Below are 22,346 nucleotides of genomic sequence, written 5' to 3' on the forward strand. Positions count from 1 at the left end.
TTTCACAACGAGAGATTGACATTCATGGAAAAACCTTGCATAACCTAGTATTAAAGCAGAAAGTGCGGCGGCCACCACAAGAAAGGCTTATGGTATTCAATTATGCCGCATAACTGATCAGATTATTGCGAGCGGACGCAAAAGAAAAATAAATCCCCATGTCCCCTGGAGGGCTCCGTATTATCACAATAAATCATAAAATACAGAATAAAATTTTAATTTCAATATCGCTCTTATTTTTGAGTGGATTTTTAAAATTAAATGTGTTTGTCTTTTTGCCCCTAGATGTCAGTATTACCACAAGCAGAAGTCTGGTTGATGTGTCAGCCGGGTTTTTTTATTTATTTATTTTTTACAAAATTGGTCTGGAGTAAAAAAATATATATATCCAAAATATTAATTTACTTAGAAATATTCTTTGTAAAATATTTTTATTCTGAGAGTAATTAGATTTTCATTTTGTATTTTTTGAGCAAAGGAAAACATCTGAATTTCTCATATGTTGCAACTAAAAATTTAAATTATTTTTAACGTGCTGTAACAGTTGTTGGAGAAATTCTGGAGAAATTCTGCACAGAAATTTTAAACAAATATGCACAACTATCTAATCCACATGTTCATATTGTTTTTATGAAAGAAACATGAAAAATTGTCGGCATATGGATGTCTAAATGATAATTTAGGTTGATCAAATGGTCTAAGGCTTAAAGTGTAGTTAACTGATTTGGGTCAACATTTTTATGTATCATCAGTATAAAAGTGGAAGTGTATATGATTATAGATATTTCCAGTCTGGGCTCAGCCAGACAGGAAGCCAACTAAAAAACATATTAAATATGTGCTATTATTGTTTTAGCTTTCTGTTTTTCTCTGGTTGTTGGAACAATAATCTTTTTTTTTTTTTGACTGAATTTGATACTTTATCTTGCATGTTTACGGTTTTGCTTTCACAAAACCACATGCTGCTGCAGAGATGGAGGTTAAGTCCTTCTAAATTAACTCCTGTGCAAAACAAAAACAAAAGAGGACCAGGAGTCCAACTTTGAGAACAATAGTGATTGGGACTAGTCAGGATTAGCCTTAATCTGGAGAATATTTGTGGTTGTTGCTTTTTGGGATGCTAAGACCCTCTTCACTCCGACACCTTGGAGTTTGAGGTGTAATCTGCTTGTTGGGGGATTAATACAAAAATAAAAACAATCCCTACATGGATATGATTTCATGATCCTGGAGATCATGGACGGAATTGCTGACATAATTACCAGGATGATCTGATGAGCAGATGTCTCAAAGCAGTCATTTCACAGCTTCTCTGTTTGTCTTTGTGATCCACATAGTAAACAAAAATGCCACCCTTCTTCCTGAAGCTCAGACTAGAAAACTTGCATGCACACATGTGGGATGAAGCCCAGCAGCCATCTGATGGCAGCATTGCTTCAGATTATGGCAGTGCCGACTGAAACCTCTGACGCAGTTGCTGAAGAGTGAGTGAGACGGCTGCTTTTCATTCATATGGATCATTTTGTACTGATACAGCAAAGTGCAAGCATAAACATAAGAGAATAAAAAGTGGATAATATGCTGAACCAGTGCTTCAACCAGTTCAGATTAGAGCAGGGATGCTGAAGAACTGAAATAGGAAACACAATGTTCCGGTTGGTTAGGGATACCCACAGGTTTAAAAATAGGCCACAACAGTCCTTATATAACAACTGGGACGTCAGGGTTGTTTACAGTCTCACGGCCTTTACAAATGAATGAGTACAATCAATACCCATCATTTCTGTTGCACATTTCAAATTCCTCATTAATCCAAATGACCCCAACACACTTCAAAACAACATTTAATACTCAGGAATGTGTTTTTAACAATTGATCTGCGAGATTAGCAGGTGACTCACAAATGTGCCAAAACAAGCCTCTGGAATGTGTTTTTCTGTTTTGCACCTCGCTTTCATTTTGCCGTGGGATTTACCGGAGTTATTTACACCGGCGTGTGATGCTTCGGTTTCTGTTTCTGTGTGCGAGAGTGAAGCGTTGGGAAAGCGGGGGCAGGCTGGGGGGTGGGGGGGATTGTCTGTTTTGAATGGTTGAATCAGCCAATGAGCGACGAGATTTCCTATGATGGACGTGCGCAGATTGTAGATTTTGTAGAGTAGAAGCCGCAAGAGCAACCCCAGTTACCCGCCAGCGTCGCCGCCATGTTGTGATTGGCGTTTCTAGCAGTTTCAAATTAGAGAATGAACAAATGAATAAATTAATAAATGACTAAGTAAATAAACAATAAACAAATTACAAAATAAATAAGCAAATACATAAAAAAACATTAAATAAATTAATTAATTTATAAATTAATCAATTAATTAATTAAAAGGAAGTAAATGCATGAATAAAAAGAATGTCATGGTACTACGTTCCATTTGACTAGCTCCTTAGGCCTCACAAATATTTCCTAGCTAGAAGTGACGACTTCTCAACAACAACGACGACGACAACAACAACAACAATAACAACAACAACAACAACAATAATAATAATAATAATAATAATAATAATAATAATAAGGGTGGTGGATCAATATATTTTCAAACCATTAACCTTAAGTAAATTTTAAGCGTTTTATTTGACATGTTTTATTTGTATATAAAAAAATGGTTGATACAATTTTTATTAGGACGAATTTTACAAGGAAAATACTGTTTCCTGGGAGAACTTGCCTCTCACAATATGGTGGACGCGCTGACGTGTCTTTCCTACGGTACAAGGACTGCAAAGCGATTTCTTCTTATCTTTTTCTATGGTGCTGCTCCTGCAGGACGCCCCGCCCCGCCCCGCCCCCTATGACTCTGTGTTTTATTCTGTTTTTAGAGCAGCAGCGTCACATGTTGTTTTTCTCCAGCATCAGAGCAGTCACTGGTCTACGCGCACTGCTCTGTTGTTTTTACCGCAGCGGGCTTTCTTGTCCGCTGTGGAATATAGTAAACGGGTAACCTTTTGCGGTCTTTTCTTTTTACTGTGAGCGTTTTTTACTCTTATTCCGAAGAAATGGCAAGTCCTCCGGCGACGGGAGGACACCTGTTATCTAATGGGACGAATGACGTGAAGAAGTGCGGCTACCTGAGGAAGCAGAAACACGGACACAGGCGTTTTTTTGTGCTCCGGGAGTCCATGGAGCGCTGTCCCGCAAGGCTGGAGTATTATGAAAGCGAGAAGAAATGGAGAAATAAGTCCGCAGCCAAACGCGTCATAACTTTGGACTCCTGTCTGTGCGTAAACAAACGCGCCGATGCCAAACACAAGCACCTCATCGCCCTCTACACCAAGGACGAATACTTTGCTGTGGCTGCAGAAAACGAGCAGGAGCAGGAGAGCTGGTACACCGTTCTGTCTGATTTAATAGCAGAGAGCAAAGTGTTTGACAGCCCTGCTTCCACATCCTCTTTAGTGGGGTTTGAGGAGACCACTTACGGACAGCTTACCCCTGCAACAGCTACCTACAAGGAGGTGTGGCAGGTCAACTTGAAATCCAGAGGCTTGGGTCAGATCAAAAACCTCACTGGAGTCTACAGGCTGTGTTTATCCAACCGAAACATCAGCTTCGTCAAGCTGAACTCTGAGACACCAGCTGTCAACCTCCAACTCATGAACATCAGAAGATGTGGCCACTCCGACAGCTTCTTCTTCATAGAGGTGGGCAGATCAGCAGTAACCGGGCCAGGGGAGTTCTGGATGCAAGCAGAGGATTCAGTGGTAGCGCAGAATATCCATGAGACCATCCTGGAGGCAATGAAGGCGATGAAGGAGCTCTCTGAATTCAGGCCGAGGAGCAAAAGCCAGTCAGCCAGCACCAACCCCATCTCTGTGCCCACCCGACGCAACCTCAACAACCTCCCCCCAAGTCAGACCGGCCTGGTGAGGAGATCCAGAACCGACAGCATGGCTGCCACATCCCCAGGGAGGAAGTTCACCTCCTGTCGGATAAGGACGGCCAGTGAGGGAGATGGAAGCGTAACCCGGCCAGTGTCCATGTCCATACCAGTGGGTGAGAGTCCCACCAGTCCCAATTCTGGATATCATCTCATGAGGTCCCACACCCTTAGCAATGGGCGCACCTGCAGGATACTGGAGTCTGCATCCAATCTCCATCACAGTCGTTCAATGCCAATGTCCAACTCTCCTCCTGCCGCCTCCAGCCCAATCAGCTCATCTCCCAGGGGAGGAACAAGGGTCTCCACTCCAGACAAAGCCAGACGTCCTTTCAGCTGCAGCGCCTCCATATCTGGCTCCCTCAGCGATACTGGCTTCCTTCTCTGTGATGATTTCAGCTCCAGCCCAGGTGAACACAAATTTCTCACTCTGACTCGCAGTGACACTCCTGACTCCCTGTCCAGCACACCTCCATCCCGTGACCTGAGCGACCCCTGCGGCTACATGCTAATGGAGGGGGCTAACGGCAGCAGGTCCAGCTGTGGGATCGAGAGTCAGAATTGTGACAAGGCATACAGGAAGCGAACACACTCCCTCACCACACCACGCCAACAGAAGGTGGTGACTCCATTGTCCTCTGCTTCCTTGGATGAGTACACTCTAATGAGGATGGCCCATGGGCAAAACTCTCACTCTGCTTCACCCAAAGTATGCTATCCTGAGGATTATGGGGACATTGAAATTGGTTCATCCAGGAGCTCCAGTAGCAACCTTGGCGATGATGGTTACATGCCCATGACGCCAGGTGTAGCACCTCAGTCTGGCAAGACGGATAACTATGTACCCATGAGCCCCATGTGTGTCTCAGCACCAAAGCAGATTGTCAACCCCAGGGTGCATCCCCAGGCAGCTACCAATGGCTACAAGGCCAACTCTCCCTGTAGCAGCTCTCTGGAAGACAGCGGATACATGAGAATGTGGTGCGGCTCCAAATCCTCCATGGACAGCCCTGACAGACACGGTGAATACATGAACATGTCACCTGGAAACCCACCCCCTCTGCAGACCCCTCCTGATTACTACTTAAGCCCTCTCGCTGGGGAACCAGCGTCAATTAAGCCGGCTTACCAGATGGGCTCCCTCACACTGCCTGCAAAACTTCAGTCATCCAAGAATGAAGACAGTGGCCAGTATGTGTTAATGAGCCCACAGAGTTCAAGGCAGAAGACTGGGGAGTCAGACTATTATTCAGTAATGCAACCGTGTGCAGTTCAAACATCACCGCTGAGCCCCTCAGTCCCCTCCCCAGTCAGGCATCATCGAGCAGAGAATCTGTCCTACAGAGGGAGGATGGGGAGACCTAACAGGCTGTCTCTGGACACCCTGAGGACCCTTCCCAGCATGAATGAGCATCCCCTGCCCTTAGAGCCCCGCAGCCCCGGCGAGTACATCAACATCGACTTCAGCAGCAACAGATCGTCCCCACCGTCCACCGTATCCACAGAGAGCCAGTCTTCATCTTTGGGGTCCAGCGGCGGGGGCCAGGGGCGGTCATCTCTGTCAGACTACATGAACCTGGAGCTGGGCTCACACTCGCCCAAGGGGGCTGACACTCCAGCTGAGCGACTGGATACCCTGCCTGAGCTGTCCTCATGCCCCTGCTCAGAGGACGATGTTGTGTACCATGTAGAGTGTGAGAAAAGCTCCCGAAGCTTTGTCGATGAGGTGAAAAATGACTATACTGAGATGACATTCGCAATGACTAGCTCACCCCCACAGCTTGTTCCTCAGAACTCAAGGTATGTGATGAAATATGGTGCTTTTCCAGTATTATTTATGGTCATATTACATCATAATGTACTGGATATAAACTCATGCAATGATTATGTTAAAGTTACTTCAGTCCAGACTTGAACCTCTTAAATGCTCAGTTTTCTGGAGAAGAAAATCAAATGAGCCGTTTTTAAAATACAATATAGTTTAAATTGGATAAAGCGTATAGTAAAGACTTCAAGTTTATGTTCTGAATACATGAGGGAGTTATTAAAAATGTTTGTGTATGTTTGTGCTATTTTGAACACTGTGTTCCAGCAGCCAGAGCTGCAGGGAGAAGAGGCTATCTCTTGATGACCAAGGTGTTCCTGAACGGATTGGGGTCTTCCTGCTTGGAGCAGCAACTTCCTCAACCGTGGACCCAGACCGCTCTGCCAAGGTCATCCGGGCCAATCCACAAGGGCGAAGGCGCCACAGTTCAGAAACCTTCTCCTCCACGGCCACAGTGACGCCGGTCTTTCCCTCATTTGCACGCGGCGACGCTGTGAAAAGGCCGAGCTCGGTGGAGAACATCTCGTCCCGCAGCAGTGAGGGTTCCGACGAGGAGTATGGCAGTCCCGTGACCCGCCACAGCTCGACCGGCTACTCTAACGGACTGAACTACATCGCCTTGAACCTACTAGAAAACAGGGATGTGGAGAAATGTGGAAACCTGGTTGGCTTTAAACCCACCAGCAGCTGCAAAGGGGGCATCAATGGATTACACAACACACCTTACGTCTGTTTGGGGTTCAAGGAGACTGCAACCACTGCCAAAGGTGAGTAAGGAGGCCGGTCTTTGCTCTTTTGATATTTCTTTGTTCTAGTAACAGTTGGGTACAATTGGAGACACCTGTGAGGGTCGATTCATGCCGATCTTGGTAACATTTAAACTGATGATTTGGGTTTAATTTAGTCTAGTTTTCCACAAGAGTCAACTGGTGAAAAGTGGGATCAATTTAACTGGGGACTGTTTAGAGAGTAAAGTATGGGTAGGGAATGAATTGACTCGAGGCTTTCATTTATACCAATTGAAGTGTTTTTATTACTAACAAATGCTACACTAAACAGCTACTACAACTGGTTCTCACATAGTGAAGTGAAAAAAGGCTGAAGGCATTTCCTCTGACTTCAAAGTAGCTCTGTGGATTTCAAAGCACACAAGTAGGAGGAAACTCCAGCAGCTTCTCATTGGCTCCGAACTCTTAGCACCGGTTGCGCTTGCTTAAAAAATGTGCCTGTAAAAAAAAAAATTAAAAAAATTAACACGATGTTGTTGGAACGTCACAAAGCAAAAAGGACGTTTTTAGACCTTCTTTAGATTCTTCCTGCTGCTTCTGCGAGCTCCGGAACTGTGTGTTCCCGTCTTTTCCCTGGTGCGTGTGAACGCAACACAAAGCTGTGGTGAAACGTGACCAGGCTGAGAGCATGGAAGTAAACAAGCACCATGACAGAGCAGCACTGCTGCTGCAGATGTCAGGAATACGCAAGCTGACTGCACAACTCTTCATGTTTATTAGGGATTAATTGCAAACCTTTTGGCTATTAATTAGTGAGAAGAATTGCAGATTCTTGACATGTCATTTCCGGCTGTTGTTTTTCCACTTGGACAGGCATTAGGATGTGTTGACCTCCCCAGATGCCCCCTCTCACACCATTCCCACTATCCTGCAATCAATACTCCGTCCCAGAATATCCCTGTGAGCCAACTAGAGCTGCTGGCAGGCGGCAGTAGACAGGTCTGACCCCTGCATCCCAAGGGACCTCGCGAGTGCCTGTGAGCACGTACGGGGTCGAGTTTGGGGGAGGGGGATCGGTGTGTTGGACCCCAACATGAGAGTGCTTGGTCATTATATCACTGAAGGTTATGGTTTGCTTTTCCTGAAAAGTTTCAATCAAAGAGGTCCCTTTTTTTTTTTTTTTTTTAGAATAGTGTCTTTTATTTCTCCACAAAATGAATTTTGATTCGTTTTTAGCACATGCTGGAGAAAAGTATTGCTTTAGTTCTTCATATTTGCGCAGTCAGTGACGTTGGTAAACACGGTGGAATGCAGCAAACTCTGGTTATAAGACGCAAACTGAGCTTGAAATCCTTCATTTCTACTCTCAAGGTTTAGGAGTTGTTTTTTTTCCCCAACAGTATAACAGTAACAGCACCGCCTCTCCCCCACTTGTTGTAGCTCACTGCCGCTTAACCCTACTAACAAAATATTCTGCATAAGCACTGAAAATTACAGTGTTTTTATTGTACGTTATTGCAAAAATAACATAAAAAGTTTAAGGACTGACAATAATGTCAAATGTATCTAAGCTAGATGCAGAATACATGTGTCATAAAATGATCAATTATGTTAACAAGATGATTTGTAAACGTGTATGTATATGTTTGGAAAAGCGTAACATGTCAGTTATGATTCAGAAAAACAAGGAGTCGAAGCAGCTTTTGGTAAAATGGTTAACATGTGTCGCAGCTCATGTTTCCTTGAGGGTGAAAATATTTTTACAGCACTCATAAAGCTCCCTGACGAGTGAGAGGGAGGAAGAAAAGAAAGTACATACATGAGGAGTGTTGCACGTACGCATGCAGAGCGGCTCCGTCTCCCTCAGACCTATGGCAGGCTGTTATTTTTCCAGCGGTTTGCTGCTTGTGGGAGAGGAAGCCAGTGAATGCGTGCATAATGGGCAGGATGGCACGTGCACTCTGCTGTCCTTCTGCCTCATTAGACTGTTACCAGAAGTAAGACAGGCGGAGAGTCGGGGCAGGGCGGATGGAGGATGGTTTTGGATACAGAGCAGTTGGAGGAGGGGTGTTTGTTAAGGCTCTGCTTTGAAGAAACCTTTTCTGCTCCAGCCTGATTTAAGCCTCTGATGACAAGTTGATTGCTTGTCTAGTGGCTGCTCCGTTCTGTTGCTACTGGGACTTTTGGCGCAGAGACGCTTTGATGCAACCGGACGTCCCGCTGGGCGTTCTGACCCAAAGCCCTGCAGCTTTTTGTTCCAACTAAACTACTTTGCGGACGGGAAATCCAGTTTGGTTGGGTGGCTTACCGGGGCAAGGACCCCAAACGAATTAGCCGTAACCGAGCGCAGATGGCCACCACTTTGTCCAGTGGTGAGTTTTTACACCTGAACGTAAAAGCTCCCACCTATTATGTCGACTCAAGATGACTGGCATTGGGGTCAGCAAGGGTTTGTTTGCACCACTCGACCCATGTGACCTTATCGCGGTGTTTACTTCTGCTCTCCAATTGACGGCCGTGGCTAGCCGCGGCTCAGCCAGGTGGATGTTCTGTACCAGACCCAGATTAGCAAAGTCAGCCGTCTCTGTTCCCATCTCCACGTCCAAGATAATCTCAATCAGCTGCGGATCATAGCTGCTGGAGTTTGATATATTAATATTTAGAATTAACCCCAGATGACGGATGTGATTTTTAAAAAGCGGTAAGATAGCTAGAGTGGCAGACGACCACTTTCCAGAGCATTAAGGTTGAAATAAAAGGGCAGGAGGGGCTAAACAGCTGCCACCCCAACCAATTTCCATTCCTCATGCACATATCGACACCGCTGCATTGACAGTCCGCCATCTGCCACTGCCACGGGTCGCTGAGAGCGCCCCGTCAACATGGACGGAGTGTGCGTTAGGAATTTGCAAACCAGATTAGAGACATCCTCATCCATCTCTTCAAATCCCGCTCACCCACCCCCAACCTCGACGTCATCCACTCGGTTGTAGCTTGAATGATGTCATCGCTGAGAGGATGAAAAAACTCAGATATTTTTTAGATTAATCTTACAACATTTTTTGGGAAAAAAACAAGCAAATTTCTGATTTTAAAAAGTGAAAGAAAGTTCTGGAAAAAAGGAGGAATTTTCGAGATTAATTTCAGAAATCTGGAAAAAAACAAGGAAATGTCTGAGTTTAAAAAGTTTTTAAAAATCTAGAAAAAATTCAGACGTTTGTAGATTCATTTCAGATATTTTTGGATAAAACGAGGAGTTTGACAAGTTAACAAAATTTTCTAGTAAAATACAAATTTTCAGATTATCCTTATTCATTTTCAAAAAACAAAAAAAATGTCAAAATCAAAAATTCTCACGTTTTTTTTTCTAGCAAATTTGCATCTTCTCAAACTTAAAAATTATTATTTTTTTCATCGAAATTTACTTTCCTTTTTTCTATTTACATAGAAATGGCCCAGGCACTTTTCTTTGCACCTGTATTTATTTCCTGATTTATTTTGTCTGTGAGTGATCACTTTCTAGCTTCCCTTCATTTCCTGTTCCTGTATATTTCCCCGTTCTGGCCAAACAGCTTTCAGCTTGAGAAACCTGTTCCTCAGTCAGGAGACATTCTGTACTAAACCAGCAGCATAACAATAAATTCTTTAACCCCATTAGATTCATTAACTCAAACAAGAAGTGGCTCAGTACGCTGTGTACTGTGGGTGAAATAAGGCCCTGCCAATTATATAGTAACATCTTGTTTCTTTTTTTCTATTTAATTTTTTTAACATATTTATATCCTAAAACGTAAAATTTTGAAAAAACAATTAGGGAATAAATTAACTCAGAAATTTAAAAAAATGTAATTTTGTATCTGCAAAGTTGTTTAATTTTTGTAATCCACCTTTAAACCTCTGTTTTTTTTTCTTTTTATATTTTCCACAAATAGATTTATGCTTTTTTTTTTCTTGTTTCAGACCTAAAATCACTACTTTAGTTCAAGGGAGTTAAATACAATCATAAATTTGATGAAATGTTATCCAGTTTCATTTGTTTTTATATCAAAATGCATCAAATGTCATCTTGAGAGTACAGTGAAATAAATTTCTAGGTTAAATGTGTATTTGGTCGTAAATTTTCCCCATCACTTGGCTTTTGTTATGCTTTGAATCGACATAAAAATGAATCAATACAAACAAACCACTTGGTAAACAGTTTATTTACTTCCACGGTGCTGTTGCCATGACGACCGGCGGCTCGTGGAGCCACCGGTGGAAATCCAGAAATGCCATGTTACATGATCTATGGAGAACAAACATACGCACGTAGCCCCAAAGGATCTGGTGTCAGAGTTTCCAGGCGGCATGCTCGCGACTGTGTGTGTGTTTATGTGTGTGTGGTGGAGAGGTGAGAGGAGGGAGGTGGGCGCTAAACTAGGCCGGGATGTTCCAGACAGAAGCGCTAACTGCGTGGCCAGCGTTCCCCACATTTAGCCGGCCGCGGCTCCAGAGTAGATTACAGCCTCTGCAGGCAGGATTAGATGGTTGGGGGTTGGGGGAGATTGATCAGCGAGAGCCGCCGTTGGTCAGCAGCTGGGGAATACATAGCGCAAGGTGTGAGAATATGCTCACTGAGTTTCATCATAAAACACACACGTCGCCTCAGAAATGCAAGATTTTACTTAATATTAGATCAACAAAATGAAACAAACAGTAATAAATCAATTAATTTCTTAATAAGTTTATAATTTTTCTCTTTTTACCAAAAACTGGATGATAAAAATCCTGTCTGGTGATTTGATCATTTTTGAAGGAGATGTCATAATTTATTTTATATGTTGCTTCTGTTTTATTTATTTTGCATATTTAAAATGTCTTCCACTTAAAGTGTTAAATGTTTATTAGAATTTAAAGTCTATTAATCTTTGAAGATCATATTGCTTGAAAATGATCTCTAAGCTTCAATATTATCGTTTATTGCGATAAGTTCTGGGACAATTTATCATGACAGACCTAAAAAGAAATAATAAATAACCATGTTTCATTATATTTAGATTAAATATATCTACAGTATCACTTAGATACATGTATGTAATTAAAATATAGAACAAGCACCTGGTGAATATTGTTTTTATTTTCATGTTTCAGTTTCTAGACCAGGTTTGTTTGTGTGTTTTTTTTTTTTTTGTTTTTTTTGTTTTGTTTTTGTAAAAACTGTTGAATTTGCCATTCTTTTAAGCATGGAAAAAGTGGCCAGCAACACATGGGGGAGGGGCAGCACCTAATTTTTCTATGCTCCATGCAGCAGAATAAGGCAATAAATTTGAAATATCATAAAGACGATTTTCAAAATGATTCGCTTCCCTTTGCTATTGTAGGAAGGGTTCATTATGCTGAAGCAACAATAAATGGTATTGTGTTTTTTCAGCCTGCTGATTGGCAATGTGCAGCATCTCTTCTGTTCCACACGACTTTAGTTTCACTCTCTTCTCCAACCCTTCCTCCGTCCGCTCAGCCTCCCCTCACACGTGACCAAACCCTACATGAACATCTGCTAAACGCAGAGTTTGTGTCTGAACACTTCATATCACAGATGCTGCTGCTTGTTGCCTGGCCTCCTGCTCAGTATCCATGGCAACAAGGGCAGCAGAGCGACACGAGACCCCCTCTCCCCACCCCCCCCATCGCTCTACATCCCAGGTTATGTAATTATACGAGTGTTGCAGAGCAGCAGCCTTCTTCTCCAACACACACAGATATGTAAAGAGGAAACAGCTGGTGCATTAGCTTTAGACGAAAAAAAAAGAAAAAATAAACTCTTTCCCCTCTTATAAATGCACATTTAAAACACTTCCTGTCAGGAGGGATAAATGACAGATCCACAAATGCAATAAAAAAAGGCGTCCAGAACTTCCTGTTCTTGATATTTAACAGAAACGGGGTGGGGGGTTTTTTGTGGCATGAAAAACAATCTGACTCTGTGAATGGGTTCATGCTGTACAGTACGAGAGAAACACTGTGTTCCCTCCACGCTCCTTCGTCTGCCGTCTCAGAGGTCCGCTTAATTGGTGCCAGTGTTGTTTGTGAGAGCAAACCGGGTTGAGACAGGGAAAAAAACAAGAGTTAGATGTTCTCACGTTGTAATGATTATTCCATCTATAACATTTATTTATGGTTGGTTTGTTTTTGATGCAAAGAATTAAGCCAAAATATGGTTTAAATTTAATGAATAAAGAATATTTTGGGATGTATATAGTTTATTGGTGAACCGATAAACTTTTTTCACTTCTGATACCGATACCGATATCTGAGGTTTCAAGGTTTCCCCCAGAAAACTTGCTAAGCCTGATGAATGGTTGCTAAGGTAGTCATTCATCCAGCGGCCCGTCGTGTTTTCGAGTTAAAAAAATGATTAAAGTTGACAGGAAATTTGAAAATATCCCTTGATAATTATGTGTTATTGGAAGATTAACACCTGAACACCAACTATAAAGTCTTAAAAATGCAAACATTTTAAAAAGACTTAAGTAAATAAGCAAAACTAAGCCTGATGGAGCACAAGTAAAGCCTGGTGGCCCGCCAGGTTTATGAAACACCGGGTGAAACCCTGGGTTTAGTATCAGCCGATACCGATCTGATACAAATGTAATGTAAAATCAATAATCAAGTTTGAAGCATAGAAGTAGACTGAATAAATTTGCTCTTATGGATCACAGTGTCACCAATATCTGATCTAAAAAAAATTTACAATATTGGAACCGATACAGATATTAATATCGGTTCGGTGCATCTCTAATAAATCAGAAACTAGCATAAAAACAATCCTATTAATGTAAACAAGAAAGATGACAGTAAAACCTCACAACTTAGATTATCTAGAATAAAATTAAATTTAAATCCTGCCCTATACACTTGATGCCTATATAAACAGCAACGGGGGGGGGGAGGCCACCGTAGTTTATAGTTTATACATTTATTTTTAAAACCTTGTCATACCTGGATGCAGACACTAGTATTGTTTAAGTTTCTGTTTATATTTCCTGAATTGTTGATTTTGTTGAAAGTTTTCATTAAATTCCTCTTTTTCTCGTCTCTTCCAGACTGAAGGACTTCGTTTGTCCTCGTCTTTGGCGTCTTGACCTGCTGCTCGAAACAAAAACAAGCAAGAAAAAGAAGAGAAGAAAAAACAACAGACTTTTTTGTTTTGTTTTTGCCCCTTCGTCGGGCTCTGTGACCCGAAAAGACTGTGTGGGACCCATCAGCATCATAAGCCACCTGCTTGCACACACACCCTGAAAAAAGCAGGTCACCGTCTATGCATGCAGTGTATCGCTGAAGGCAGTACAGGTGTGTGCGTGCGAGAGAGAGAGAGTGTATGTCGGATGTGTGTTGGTACGTCTCGTGTTTCCTGCACTTTGAGAGGCCATTTCTCCTGTGACCTAAATTTTGGCACAAGCACAGAAGTAAAGATAGTCAGACAATAACAAGGCTCTAATGGTACCAAGGTACCGTTTATTTACTTGAGGGTAGATTTAGTGTGCAAGTGTTTGTTTCTGAAAACCGTCAAACCTGCTGCACTCTGCAGGGATGGAATACCAAGGTACACTGAGTACATAAAACAAGAAAAAATAAATATATATAAGTATATATATATAGTAGTACACATTAGATGTTTTATTTATTTTTTGGATGATGAATGTTTGATAAGACCTACCCGATGCCTTAATGTGTATACTGTCCTTATGTTTTCTATGAAATAAGAGATAAATATTCTATTGGGGTATATTTGTTTAGACCTACATCTCTATATTGTTATTATCTTGTGGAAAGCAAAATGCATAGCTTACCATTAAATATATATTATTTCTGAAATGTACAGAACCAGTTTGGCTGCTTGAGAGCTGATTAAAGTATTTTCTTAACGGATAATTTCACCCATTTTATGTTTCTTGTCCGAACATATTGGACTAGTAAAAATATATTTCTAAATGTTTATGCATGTCTTTTCGTGACTTAGCTGAAATCCTAAAATAATAATAATAACACCAGGCACTGTTCCTCAGTCACTTGAGCCTGAAAACCTCACACACTCCTACCTTCAAACCAAAGGCTTGTTGTTCGGGTCGACGCAGGCCTTCCTGCTGTGATATCACTGACTGTACAACTGTAACGCTGAGACGATAACGGAGGGGTAGAGCCAACGCAAACTCAACATTACGAAAGATTGGAGGCACAGTTGAGGCGGCTTAACCTAAAAGTATTGAAGGAAAAAGTTAAACAGTAGCACCATCATGGAGGCTCGTGGCAAGAGAAAACTTTACTATTTAACGACTTTAAATGTGTAAAAACTGATGATGCCTAGCTAATGCGTGCTGGTCATCTCCAGTAATGCATCACTTCGTACCCACATCAGGGATGTTCAGGAAATACTTTAACAACTGATGACTTAAAGATAATTCATTGTAACTGCTAGTAATCTACAATAAGGAAACTTGATTATATTATTTCTGTAAATTACATGTACAACTAGCAGGTCAGTGATTGTTTTTTTCGTTTGATGGCCAGAACCACAATCAATGGAAACTGGGAGAAAATTGACATAAATCACTGAAGTATTTTTAATCGTAGTACAAATGGAAGGAGGCGGTTTGACTTAGCCTTTGCTAATATTACCAACTTTTAGCTAGTCGCTATCAAAAAATATTAAAAATATGAAACAGCTTTTTTTGCTGGTAAGAAATGAAAGGAAATGGCAACTTGCGTACGAAATTGGGTACGAATTGGTGGATTACCTTGAGCCTTTGCTAACATTATCAACTGTTGGCTAACAAAACTCTTGACTGTAATGAAATTAGCTTAATATTTTCTTGCTTCTAAACTATCAAATAGTTTAAAAATATATCTAAAGTGAAAACTTTGAGCATATGGATGAATGCTAACATGTAGCATAAATCAAACTGCCTCAGTATACTGCTGTACATCCATCACAGCTTTGCTAGCAATAGCTAACGTTAGCTGCTGTAAGCTACTAGGTTGTACTAGTAAATGTGAAAACTGTCTTTAATTGAGTGCCGTATTACATTGCTCCATTTTCATCCAGTCAAAGAAAAATTCATTATTTCTCCAGTTTTGAATTAAAATTCAACAAATAATGGCAGGAAGTCAAATTAGCAATCCTCCAGAAATGGTTGCTACGGTATTTGAAAACAGTTTTTATCGCCGTCTATTATGACTGCTGTCTTTTTGAACTCTTCTGTGCCGACACCAACTGGCTTCAAACCCCTTAGATGTACAGTAGATTGTAAAACTTTTACATGTCTGAATGTATCGCTGATTTTTGCGGGACCACCGCACATTTTAAATGGTTTTGAAAGTGTTAAATAACATTGGAGCTGTACCAATCTAACTTATGGTATCTATTTATCTTTAGAGTTTGTACATATAATGTGTAAAAAGAAAAGAGTTTACCTAAAATATTGTATTCTTAGATTTGACCTATAGGTTGCAATGCTATTCCTGTGTAAAGACTTTGGCTACAGATTTTTAAAATGGGAGGGTTTGTTTTCTGTCTGTACAGTGTATTGTATGCTTTTCTCCCTCACAGTCTGATTATATAAAACAAAAAAAACTTGGTTTATTTTATTATAGAGATCTATTTGCCTTGTTGACACACTTTACCTAATGGCATATGCAATATTAACATGAATCAAAAATAGTTTACAACTATGGAACCAAATGTAACATTGCATTGATCCTTTTTTTTCCATTAAACTGGAGCTCTTTTGCTCCTTTTATATATATTTTTTTCTTTCTGCCAAGTGTTTTTCATTGCTGGGAATTTTGTTGTTGACGTGTCTGGAAGCGTTTTTCCCATTTCTGTGTCTGAGCGGATCGTTCTTTACTTGGATTGACTCAGTCTGAATGTGTTGTCTTCCATTGTACATAATTCTGCTGTTTATTGTGATGCTCACAAGAGATAAATATGATTTATAAATTCTGGTAGTCAAGTATTGCTTTTGTCTGTATTAATTATGGATAGCATAAATAAATAAATTATTTAAAGAGTCACAACTTTCTTGTTTTTTTTTTTTTTTTTTGTCTTATCCATCTTGGAAATTTGACTTTGTAATTCTGTCGTTGGCACTGACTCAAATCACTTCCTGTACACACACAGGATATCCTGTTTCTGTCTCGTGAAGAACTTTATTTGACAGTGGAGGAACCAGGAAGCTAATCGTGAGCAAATGACTTCCTGTCGAGCCACAGTTTTCCCAGATAACACAGTTTGGAAGTTCAGGAAGAGTTCAGCTTATGACAATATTTAAAATATGGAATATTTTAGCTTACTTCATGTTGCCAAACAGAACCAACAGAGATTTAGCTTTAAAAAAAACCTGATTAAAAATGTATTTTTACATAGATAAATGAAGTCTATTTGAATTTTGCATTTATTATGTGTGTGTGTGTGACAGAAAGTGACCTTTAAGTGTGTTCTGTACATTGTGTACAGAACATAAACACACACATATGCATTCTGCAGGGGGCAGGCATACCTCCAGCTGTATTAATTAGCAGCTTGACACAGTTACAGAGACGCTGCTCTGCTACTAGGCAGAAAGGGCTTCGTATAAAAACCCAGCAACGTGCCGTCAGTAGGAACACGCTGTTCCTCACTCTCCTCTGCACAGATTACATACTGCAATGGGAAATGTAAGCAAAAAATGTAAAAAGACTCCTCCGTGCTTTTGTCACAACAGTTTAAATGCAGCTTACGGGATGCTGAGTTTTCCCGTTAGCACTGGAGCGGACTGGGATCCGATTGTAGACCAGTAAACGTCCTGCTTTGAACTGGGAGGGCAGGTGTTGCTTCCTAAATGAGATCACATTAGTGTGGTTAAATTAAAAACCCACTCCTAACTCAATAAGTGGCTGAACTGGGATTTGGTAATTTTATTACTCGCTAACAGATCTACAGCATTAAGGTCCAATCATGTGACTGGATGGTCCTTATTTACCTCATTTAGCCACAGCGCTGTGAACTAAAGCAGCGTAAAAGTAAAATACAAGCATGTGGGTGCGGGCCGCCTTGGCTCCACTGGGCTTTTTTTTCCCCCTGCTGAGGTTCTTCAGGGGATTGGGAGTCACTGGCCCCATTATTTCTCCCTGAATCAGCCTAAGGAGGGTTTCAGCCAGGCTCAGCGAACTCCACGGCGCAGCGGCGTGCAGGGCGGAGCGGTGACCCACTTACAGCAGCCAGCCTTGGCTCCTCACGGAGGAGATGACCGAGGCACGCTGCACGGATTATCCCCCGTGAAAATATAGCATAGTGACATAAATCGTAAAAATGTCGGGGTCACATCATGTTCATACAAACTGTTGCCTTTAAGTCGCTGTGAACACACAGCCAAGATGTCGAATGTATGGAAGAAGATTAGGGCAACTGAAAATAAAAAATATATATACAGTAACTTCAATCTCAAAATTATGATTTTTTTTTTTCTCAAATCCCACAAATTCTGACTTTAATCTCAACAGTTGAACTTTGATGCTCATATTAATCTTCAAGATTCTGAAGAAAAAAGTCAGAATTCTGAAAAATAATCAGAATAGAAAATGTGAAATTTCTGACAAGTCAGAATCCTGAAAAAGAAAATGTCATTCCGAAGAAACAGTGAAAATTACAACAAAACAGATCACGATGCTAAAGGAAAAAAAGTCAAAATTCTGAAATTAAAAGTCAGAATTCTTTTTTTTTTGTTTGTTCAGTGGTCCTAGTAGCCTACTCTTCTGTAATGACATTTTATTTGATTTTAGTAAGAAAAAAAACAGCATAGATTATTGATGCTTTTTTGTATCATAACAGAAAACTATCCATAATAATGCAATTCTTGCATTAATTTTTCAATGCAAAAAGATTTTTCTCTATTACCAAGTGATTCATTCCATGAACTTTGCTAATGTGTATAACAGGATACAGTTTGTCCCAAAAAAATGTTCAAGTAAATTTTTTGTGCTTATCTCTGTAAAAAACAACAATGGACCTTGTTTTAGTTAGCATAACCCCCAAAGCTGAAATAACTAAAGTGAGATGTTTAAGGGTTTTCTTTCAATCTACAGCGTCTGAATGTGATCCCTGCTGCCTTCGTTGAGGAATGGTTTCCTTCTTGCAAACCTGCCATGTAAACTAAACTTGAGCTGTCATTTTGACTGCTCAAGCATATTATTCTGTGACATGATGTTGTGGCAGAACCATTTCACACATTTTAGGGGTTTTGTAGACTTGCCTGCTGGGATGGTCAGATCTAGGCATTCTGGCATGTGTGGACTTTTTCCAGTAAAGTTTTACTCACTTTCTTTACGTTTCCCTTTCCAGCAGTCTGACTTTCTCAACACCTTACGAGTGTAAGTATGTCTGTTTAGATTTTGTTACTAATGCTAATGCATTTTTAACCCTTTTTTCTCCAAATCTCTTGTATTACTCAGCACTTTATCATGAAGGCATCATGCAGCCTTTATACTCCCCTTGCTGAATCAACAGACCACTCACACACTGTTGCTTGTGTGCAACATAGATAGAAAGATCCTCTTTCTGCTGCTTTGTTCTTCTCAGGCCATGGCGTTCAGACTCATCGTGCTTGGACAGCCTGTGGAAATCGGGTCTTTTCCCACCGCGTACAGCAGACACTCCTGCTGCTGTTTACGGACTCCAGCCTCCCAGTCTGCATGCTGGCTCATCGGCCGATGCACACAAACATGTTTCGCAATGGAAATTCTCAGGAATGACAGCGCTGTGAGAAAGCCAGTACTGGGTTGGCTTGCATCTCTTTGGTGACTCACTTCTGTGCTCCAATAGTCCTGGAGAGCTGGAAATCCCTGCTGGAGCTGTGGGAAGCTGGTGGAGACATAACTCAACCAACTTAATAGAGACACTGATCCTATTTATTAGGATCCTCGTTAGGGCTAATTAGGTTAGATATAAATAGACATACACGTAAAAGTCAATTTCAACAACGACATATAAAAAGCACAGAGGTGAGTAGAGTATCCAAAAGGTTGTACTTAAGTTAAAGTAAAAAGTAGCCATCCAAGTTAAGAGAAAAAAAGTCTAGTAACTGATTATAGTATTAATTATTTAACATTTAGAAATTACATAATCAGATGGACCAACATATAAAGTTAAGTGGAATTTTTGGTATTTTAAAATGACAATAATTCATATAAGTAACAAAAAATAACAAATCAGGCAAAAGAATACTTTTTCCAAATCAGTTTTTTTCAATAAAAAACATCTAAAACTTTCATAAAAATCTGCAGGTCCGTGTCTGTCTGGTGGATTTTTGGTTAAAACATGTTTGTTTTTCATTCAGTGGGCAGAAAATCCAGAAATTTTACTCAACTAAGAGGAGCAATAATTCATAATAAAATAAGTACAAGTAAAAAGTGCAAAAGGAAGTTATCTGTCACAGATTATCGGTCTTATACCATACTGTCACGACATGAAGATGGTTTTAACAAATATGTAAATAAAAAATATATTATTCAACGTTAGTCTAAAGTAATAACTACTCCTCAATTCATAAACGAACAGGAGTTTCTCTAAAAATAAACGGTCAGGGTGATGATGTGTCTGATCAGAATAAATAAGCTTTTCATGAAATGATTCAGGTCTCCCTGTTGGTATACTTTGTTTATAAATATGAGTAAATTGCCTTTTTAGCCCAGGTTGCAAAATAACAGACAACGTCACTGTATTCACTGCGATAAATGCCAACAAAAACCACTGCAGCTGATCAAGCAATGGTCTAGATATTATTCTGACTATAAAGGTCACCGACTATGATTTTGATTTGATCTAATCTGATATATATCAAGAAAACCTGCTTTTTCATTGCAAATTCTGTGATCAGACAAATCTCTTTCAATTCTCAGAAACAGCATGCAGTAAACACCCACTTTAAACACTTTACTCTCTAACACTTAATCCCATGTGTTTGGAAACATGGCCTGCTGAGATTTTTAGCCTGGAGTCTTTCATCGCAATCCAGCGCACAACACGCAAAGCGAGATTAGGAGTTATGGTGAGTTTACTGCGCACATACAGTCATGCACATAAATCCTGGGGGATTATTCATGTTTCCATCTGCGTTTCTGACCTTTACTGGGCGAAAACAAACACAATCAAAGAGACACTGAGCTACAAAGACGTTTTTTTAAAGATATTTTCTCATGTGTGTAATCACAAATCAGTGACTGGTCAGTGCAGTGCGGGTTACCACTGTGGGTATGTGTTTGTGCTTTGGCAGATGCATAACATGAACAGAGGCAGTGTTTTCATCTGGCTAACATGGGCACTTGCCCAGGGCAGCAATGGAAGGGGGTGGCCACAAGAAAACTGTAACAAGAAAGCTTAAAGGTTTTTCTAAACTATAAGACCTAAAGTCAAGCAAACTTATATAATTTTTGTCATTGTGGTTAAAATGTTCATCATCTGTAAATGTAAATATAATTGAGGCTGGTTGGGCTGAAGGCGGCATCGATATAAAAACTGTCACGGAAACCAAACATGCAGCTGAACATTCATGAATCTAAAACACATCAGAGCATAAACATACTTGTGTCAAATATGTCTTTGGTTACAATTTATAGTGGTGTCAGTGAAACGCTGATGCTAATGAGGCTTTTGCTTTGAGCTTGTAATGCTTGGCATTAGAAGCTTTGGACAAAGCAGTTTGTCATGGCTCACAACCAGACTGGATTTCTGGATTTGGAATGATACTACAAACAAACTAAAATTTGCAAGACAGACTCTTTGTTCAAATTTACTCTCATTTAAAAAGAACCAGATCGACAGCACGGCTAAAGCAGAGCCAGGCAGATTCTCCCAAAACAACTGCTAGCTCGTGTTTTAATCGACTTTAATTATCCCCTCTTGACAGCCAGTAACATTTCTCTGCATTTGGAGTTTAAAGGAATCAGAGTCATAGATTTACGCCTCTGAATCAATGCTTTGCAGAATCCTCTTCTGTCCTCCAGCACTCCCTGACTTTAATGAACAAAGAGTGCATTAAAGCACGCAGCTTTTCTTTTCATTATTGATTTTTCTAAACCATGTCAACGTGATTGTTTTACTTTATCCACATATGGGTCCCTGAGGGTCGGATATGCCTGAGGCTCAGGTGTCTGCCTCCAAGCCTGAGCCAGAATCTGTTTGTTTCTGACCTTTAGTCCCACCCCGGCTTGTTTACCTGCTGAGTGGAATGTGGAATTATGTAAGGCTTAATCTATCAGAAAGTACACATCCCTGAGTTACCCAGGCCACAGGACAACACACACATACACACACACGCACGCATGCGCGCACACACACACGCGCGCACGCGGACACACACACACTGACTTATAAGCAGACAAACAGCTCAATAATACCACTGCTTTGCTTGCTTGTCCGGTTTACGTAAAACAATGATTAAATAAAGTATCATAATAACGGCTAAGTTTTATTACGCAAACACAAACAAGTTTTAGCAAAGGCCTCTAATGCGTGTGCTTTTATGACCAATAGTAGGGCTTTTATAATCACACAGCACAGATAAAGGCCCACTCAGCTCATATTTGATGGACGTTAGTAGTGGAAACACACACAAACATGTTGATTGTTCTCATATATGGAAACGTTTTCAAAGTATTTTTGCACAGATATAATTTTAAATTAAATCAATGCTTATTTCCAAATCATTCTCGGCCTCATACTAATGTCTGATTGTCCTAAAACACCTGCCACTAAATTCACTAAGATTCACTGAGCAAATATTGGAATACAGTTACAAACCAACAACCATAGCACTATTTAAAGGGTCAGTATTATGTATTTTTCTGGCACATAGT

The 22,346-nt window shown here is 40.5% G+C and overlaps 1 protein-coding gene across 2 annotated transcripts; it reads left to right on the forward strand.

Annotated features, from left to right (window-relative positions):
* The first annotated feature begins 2,876 nt into the window (after nt 1–2,876).
* Nucleotides 2,877–16,532, forward strand: LOC103476518 (insulin receptor substrate 2-like). 2 transcript variants are annotated; one of them, XM_008428932.2, is made up of 3 exons: nt 2,877–5,726; nt 6,019–6,518; nt 13,562–16,532. In XM_008428932.2, exons 1-3 carry the CDS (start codon nt 3,046–3,048, stop codon nt 13,564–13,566), a joined length of 3,186 nt encoding a protein of 1,061 aa, XP_008427154.1. In that variant the 5' UTR covers nt 2,877–3,045; the 3' UTR covers nt 13,567–16,532. The 2 variants fall into 2 exon arrangements, with proteins under 2 accessions (XP_008427154.1, XP_008427163.1); XM_008428941.2 differs by having other exon boundaries at nt 6,022–6,518.
* Nucleotides 16,533–22,346: the final 5,814 nt, after the last annotated feature.

Source organism: Poecilia reticulata, linkage group LG2 (genome assembly GCF_000633615.1).
Source record: "Poecilia reticulata strain Guanapo linkage group LG2, Guppy_female_1.0+MT, whole genome shotgun sequence".
Lineage (NCBI taxonomy): Eukaryota > Metazoa > Chordata > Actinopteri > Cyprinodontiformes > Poeciliidae > Poecilia > Poecilia reticulata.